Here is a 6,928-nt window from a genome sequence, read left to right as displayed (position 1 = left end):
TCCACATCTCAACACCTCCTGCTGGAAACCAAAGCGTCCTCACTCTCACACTGTTCTTATTTACATTGTTCTGTCCTTCATCTCTCTACTTACTGTGACTCTCAACCTGCTGGTCATCATCTCCATCTCCCACTTCAGGTAAACACACACTGTATTTTACTGATTCGAACAGACAGATTCATCTTTCCAATCATGTTTTTGAATTTAATGTGGCTTCTTTGTCGGCTGCAATGAGAACTGATTTTACAAATAATGTGTATGATGTTGTCTTTTCTCTCCAGGCAGCTCCACACTCCCACCAACCTCCTCCTCCTCTCTCTGGCTGTCTCAGATTTCTTTGTGGGTTTCATCATCTTGTTTCAAATTATGCTTATAGATGGTTGCTGGTTCCTTAGTGACCTCATGTGTATTTTGTATCTTGTTTTAGACTATGTTGGTATCTGTACATCAATAGGAATCATGGTTCTCATATCTATTGACCGTTATGTGGCTATTTGTTACCCTCTACATTACTCCACCAAAGTCACACCAAAAAGAGTTCAGGTCTGTGTTTCAGTGTGTTGGATCTGTTCTGTCCTCTATGTCAGTACAGTGATGAAAGATGATTTGAATCAACCAGGCAGATATAATTCCTGTGTTGGAGAGTGTGTGATAATCAGCAAAATTATTTATCAAGTTACAGATCTTATTTTCATCTTCGTCCTTCCCATTACTATTATTCTAGTTCTGTATATGAGAGTATTTGTGGTGGCTGTGTCTCAGGCTCGAGCCATGAGGTCTCACATTATGCTTGTCTCACACCAGCGTTCAGTGAGTGTAACAGCTAAAAAGTCAGAGATGAAGGCAGCAGGAACTCTTGGAGTTGTTATAGTTGTGTTTCTCTTATGCTATTGTCCATATTACTGTGTCACAGTCACAGGACAGGACGCTCTGTTCAACCTTTCATCAGCTGCTGTTCTGTTTTGTCTCTACTATTTTAACTCTTGCCTAAACCCTTTGATTTACGCCTTTTTCTACCCCTGGTTTAGAAAATCCATCAGACTTATTGTCACACTTCAAATTCTGGAGCCTGGCTCCTGTGAGACAAACATGCTGTAGAGAAACTTTGGATTTAAATGAGGCCTCTACTCTGTTTGAACATGTTAATGTTGAATGAACCATTTAAACGACATTAAAGACATTAAAGGAGGGACGCTGCCCAGGATTTGTTGGCTATCGGTGCCATAACACCAGAAAGAAAAAACAACCACTCAGGTTCAGGCCAGTTATGAACCACAAGGGGCAGAAAAACTTACTCAGTGCATCTGCTGTGTTTTTAACTTGTCCCTTGTCCCATGAATCCCATTGCACTATCATGTTGAAAATACACAATAGTTGCACCTATGAAACTAAATCAGTAGTTGGTGGAAAATAACATGCACACATAAAAGATGCTTGGGAAGCTTTTATCCATCCAGCAAATACAGGATCTGGAGAATTGTGCACAACAGAAGTGAGAAAAAATCTAAAGAATCAAAGAAAATCCAATAAGCAGTTATTTCACGTAAACATGTCAGCACTGACATGAATATTGGTGCAGTGTTGAGTGTGCGAAGATAAGAACGAATGCAAATTAAGAAAATATTGGTGAATGTCAGAATCTCTGAGAACTAACCAAGAAGAAGAAAAGTCTCTATCTTCTACTCAGATTATTTACAGGTTCACTCCAGGGATGACAACATGGATCCATCACCCAGAAATACTTGAGTCTTGTTAACTCCAACTATAGAAAAGAAAACTTTACGCCAAGCCTGGAGAAAAAGATCAGCATCATGGGCAATATGAGCTCTTTCTTACTGATGTGACATGATAGATGTTTTGTCTACATTTATTAAAATTGTAGAAATTAAAAGATGTTTTGTTTTTCTTTTTTAAAGTTATGCACAAAAGCCCTGTGATTACACATCAACAGCTGGATTAATGATGATGATCTACAGGTCACTAGAGGAGGAACTAGAGAGATACATAAGTTATAAGACAGAGAGATTTGTTCAGAGAGCTGTCAGAGCTCAGCAGCTTCTCCTCTCTCTCTCTCTGATGATGGAGGAAGTTGAACTCTGCTTTCCACATTTCAACACCTCCTGCTGGAAACCAAAGCGTCCTCACTCTCACACTGTTCTTATTTACATTGTTCTGTCCTTCATCTCTCTACTTACTGTGACTCTCAACCTGCTGGTCATCATCTCCATCTCCCACTTCAAGTAGACACACACTGTATTTTACTGATTCATACAAAGTATAACTACTACTGAGAACTGATTTTACGATTAATGTGTATGATGTTGTCTTTTCTCTCCAGGCAGCTCCACACTCCCACCAACCTCCTCCTCCTCTCTCTGGCTGTCTCAGATTTCTTTGTGGGTTTCATCATCTTGTTTCAAGTTATGCTTATAGATGGTTGCTGGCTCCTTGGTGACATTATGTGTATTATGTACTTTGTTTTAGACTATGTTGGTATCTGTACCTCAATAGGAATCATGGATTTGATATCTGTTGACCGTTATGTAGCTATTTGTTACCCTCTACATTACTCCACCAAAGTCACACCAAAAAGAGTTCAGGTCTGTGTTTCAGTGTGTTGGATCTCTTCTGTCTTCTATACAAGCATAGTGATGAAAGATTATTTTACTCAACCAGGCAGGTATAATTCCTGTGTTGGAGAGTGTGTGACAATCAACAAAATTATTTATCAAGTTACAGATTTTATCTTCATCTTCGTCCTTCCCATCACTGTCATCATAGTTCTGTATATGAGAGTATTTGTGGTGGCTGTGTCTCATGCTCGAGCCATGAGGTCTCACATTGTGGTTGTCTCACACCAGCGTTCAGTGAGTGTAACAGCTAAAAAGTCAGAGATGAAGGCAGCAGGAACTCTTGGAGTTGTTATAGCTGTGTTTATAATGTGCTGTTGTCCATATTACTGTGTCACAGTGACAGGACAGGACGCTCTGTTCAACCTTTCATCAGCTGCTGTTCTGTATTGTCTCTACTATTTTAACTCTTGTCTAAACCCTTTGATTTATGCCTTTTTCTACCCCTGGTTTAGAAAATCCATCAGACTTATTGTCACACTTCAAATTCTGGAGCCTGGCTCCTGTGAGATAAACATGCTGTAGAGAAACTTTAGATTTATATGAGGCCTCTACTCTGTTTGAACATGTTAATGTTGAATGAACCATTGCAATGACATTAAAGACATTAAAGGAGGGACGCTAGCCTGGATTTGTTGACCAGAAAGAAAAAAGAGGTTCAGGCCAATACATGAACCACGAGGGGCAGAAAACGTACTCAGTGCATCTCCTGTGGTTTTATCCATTCCACCTTATCTCTTGTTTTTTAATCTAATCTAAACTAATCACATTTAAAATGCTGATATATTGTGAATCCCATTGCACTCAATCATGTTGAAAATGCATTATAGTTAAAGCAAAGGTAACCGGCCAAAGAAAAGATGGTAGGGCACTAGAATCCAAATTGCTGCAAAGCTTCAGGAGTTTTGAAGTAGACACAGGACGTGAATACCAAGGAAGCAAAATCAGTAGTTAATAGATAATACCATGCACTCATGCTTGGGATGCTATCACCCACTAAATAAATGGCAGATGTGTAACATTATGGCACCAATTGCAGCATTTTGACTGTTCAGTGGTTTATGTAAAGTGTCAATATGCAGACACGTCAAAGTCCTTTAAAGAAGCTCAGAACTTTTTGGTCCGGTAACATTAAATATAAATATAATCTCCAGTATTTGCTGTCAACAATTTCTGTGTTTTGCAGCATCTGCAAAGTTTTTCTAGGTAGTAAAACTTTATAAATTTAAAATGAGATAGCTGATGTCAAACACATACACTGCTGCCTCTAGTCCTCTGGAGACCTAATTTAGTCACAAAGTTCAGAGTCATTCACTTTTGTTAGAGCAAACAGAGACTTTACACATTTAATTTGCCCGTGAGCGGCTGCTAATGTTTCTATTCCTCTGTGGCTCAGGAAATATTCACACCTGCTTTCATTAGTGTCATTCACCTCCGACACGCTGCAGCATCAAAACATGATGCAATCAGTGTCTACTGAACGAAGGATTAATCAAAGTCGAGAGAAACCTAACTTCAGCTGATTTCTTACCTCTTCACTGTGTGATGTAACCTCAAGACATCAACACATCATGTAATCTGCAAACTGTAACTTTGATAATAATAAACTTTATGTCCTTAAAATTAAAACCAAACACAGGTTCTGTGACCTGACTAAGAACTACACACTTACTGCAGAATTGAGGTGGAGCACATTACTGTGATGTCTCTTTGAGTGTCAGTGGGTGCAGTGCGTGTCGCAGCTGAACTGTGTTTCATATTGTGGGACTTGGTAAAAGACAAAAGATCATAAAGAAATAACAAATGAGGCAATATCAGAATCATCTGCATTTGTGTCTGTTCACTTTACAGAACTTCAGAGTTGCATGTATGTTGTGATCATAACACACACAGATACAAACACACACACACATAGTGTTGTTTAGACCTCCACTGGGCTTTGGGCTCGGGACTCTCAGTGTGCAGCCAATTAGCTGCTCTTGGCCTGTGTACGGGTCTCGCTAAGAACATTTTCACACCTGCTTCCATTAATGTCACCTGATGACACCACTGCAATCACAGGTGTTACTGCAAGAAAAAAAGCTCATGATGCTCATCACCTCATGATGCAATCGCTAGTAGAAATCAACACATTAAGGTAAACACTTAAAAGTTTGTATTACCTCTCTCATGGCCTTCAAAACTTTTTTAACCTGTGCATGTCAACAGATGATACAGTTTTTGCCTGAAGCACGTCCCATCGACCTTGTACTCAGTTATGATCTTCTGAATGACATAATACTATGTGCTATTAGAAGTCAGCCATCATTTCAGTAACAGTCCAGACTTGATCACTAGAACCTAAAAACTACATATTTTATTTATTAAACTTTTTTTTTTTTTTACATATTTCTGTGGCGTATAACTATTGAAGAATTATAATAGCAATAGTTATAGTATAGACAAGAACTATTCGAACGCTAAGAACTACCATATGTATGCAAGTCATTTGTTCATATAGATCTAATTGCTATATGGATACATTAACGTTTGCAGTTTGGGTTGTTTGGCTGAAGTAGGATGTTCAATAAAATATTACGAATTTCAATTCGCAACATGCACAGTAGGACGTTATAGCACTGAAGGATTAAGTGCTATTGTTTCAGTCCTGATAATTACAATTGGGTGAAGTTTAAAAATAAAACATACACATGAATCAGTTATTATCTTTATAGATCATCTAACTTATCACCTCCTCTTTACTGCTGACGTAATTCACTGCTGAGCAGGTGGCCTACACCTGGCAGAGGGAGGGGCTGCCGTCAGACATAATCCACAATGACTTGTTCAGTTTTAAGTGCTGAGATAAACTACTTTTAATATATGAGTAATATTTGAACAACATTGTATTACTTTAATACTGGAGTTTGGTAGAATTTTTAGGAATACATTCTTAATTTGATATTTGTACTTTGTACCTTTGCACTCTTTAGCAGCTGTTGTCCACTTACACAGAAACAGACAATACTGACTCGCACATTGTACAGCATAGTAATCAAAATGGGCAAAAACAGGCTATGATGTGGGTAGAGTCAGCTGTGAGAACAGCATTTATGTCCATACTGTACTCGGTAGTAGTAAATCAGTGTGTAGTGGGACCCACTCATAAAGCAGGTCACACTTTAGACATAATATCCTTTTGATTAAGTATAAGAAATGTATTCACAATTCTACTGTCTGAAGTTATTTCATAAACTTATAGTAACAACATTGTAAATATAAGGCATTTAAAACCAGACAATTTAATTGACACAGATGACAGATAGCTAACCATATCAGATCAGAACCTAGAATACTTTGAATTAATTTCACTAATCTCTTCTGCAAAATCATCAACCTGTACATTAGACCCTATACCGACACACTTTTCTAAAACAGAAATAACAGAACCCCTGCTGAATCTTCACTAAAACCTTTTAAATCAGCAGTTATTAAACCGCTAATTAAGGAACCTGATCTCGACCCCTGTCAGCTGTCCAATTACAGGCTGATATCAAACCTCCCCTTTATCTCAATTCTCGAAAATATAGTAGCTGGGCAGCTATCCTCGTATCTACATAGAAATAACATACACGAACTCTATCAGTCAGGATTTAGGCCTCATCACAGCACAGAGACGGCACTTGTTAAAGTAGTAATTGACCTCCTATTGGCTTCTGATCAGGGTAGCGTCACTATGCTTGTGCTACTCAACCTCAATGCAGCTTTTGACACCATTGACCATAGTATTCTCCTTCACAGACTAGAAAATGTTGTTGGAATTAGGGGAACGGCCCTCTCCTGGCTTAGGTCCTATTTGACTGATCGTTATCAGTATGTAGATTTAAATGGTGATTATTCTGCATGCCCTCCAGTGGAGTTTGGTGTTCCACAGGGTTCAGTTTTAGCCCCACTGCTTTTTGCCCTCTACATAATGGGCAACATAATCCGTAAGCATGGTATTGACTTTCATTGTTATGCTGACGACTCACAGTTATATGTTTCATCAAAACCAGATGAGAAAAATCAGCTTAATTAAGTTGAGCAATTTGTAAAGGACATAAGAGACTGGATGCTAATTAACTTCCTTCTGCTTAATCCTGATAAGACAGAAGTACTAGTTATAGGATCACATGAAGCTAGAAGCAAGATTTTAGATCACACTGAATGGAGAGGGAAATCACCCTCTTGTTTCTGATGGTTTGGCCTTTTCAGCACTGTAAGTAAACAGTATGAGCTGCATCTCTGATGAGTTTAAGAAGATGCAGCCATCATCTTGA

At 38.6% G+C, this 6,928-nt stretch overlaps 2 protein-coding genes across 2 annotated transcripts; both read left to right on the top strand.

The window, feature by feature from the left end:
- The first annotated feature begins 252 nt into the window (after window positions 1-252).
- On the top strand, window positions 253-1,098 carry LOC113173353 (trace amine-associated receptor 13c-like). The gene has a single exon (XM_026376767.1). It carries the CDS (start codon window positions 253-255, stop codon window positions 1,096-1,098), a length of 846 nt encoding a protein of 281 aa, XP_026232552.1.
- Window positions 1,099-2,309: 1,211 nt separating this feature from the next.
- LOC113173352 (trace amine-associated receptor 13c-like) lies at window positions 2,310-3,155 on the top strand. Its single transcript, XM_026376766.1, has one exon. It carries the CDS (start codon window positions 2,310-2,312, stop codon window positions 3,153-3,155), a length of 846 nt encoding a protein of 281 aa, XP_026232551.1.
- Window positions 3,156-6,928: the final 3,773 nt, after the last annotated feature.

The sequence above is a fragment of the Anabas testudineus genome, chromosome 21 (genome assembly GCF_900324465.2).
Source record: "Anabas testudineus chromosome 21, fAnaTes1.2, whole genome shotgun sequence".
NCBI classification, from domain to species: domain Eukaryota; kingdom Metazoa; phylum Chordata; class Actinopteri; order Anabantiformes; family Anabantidae; genus Anabas; species Anabas testudineus.
This window is presented reverse-complemented; position numbering and strand designations above follow the sequence as displayed.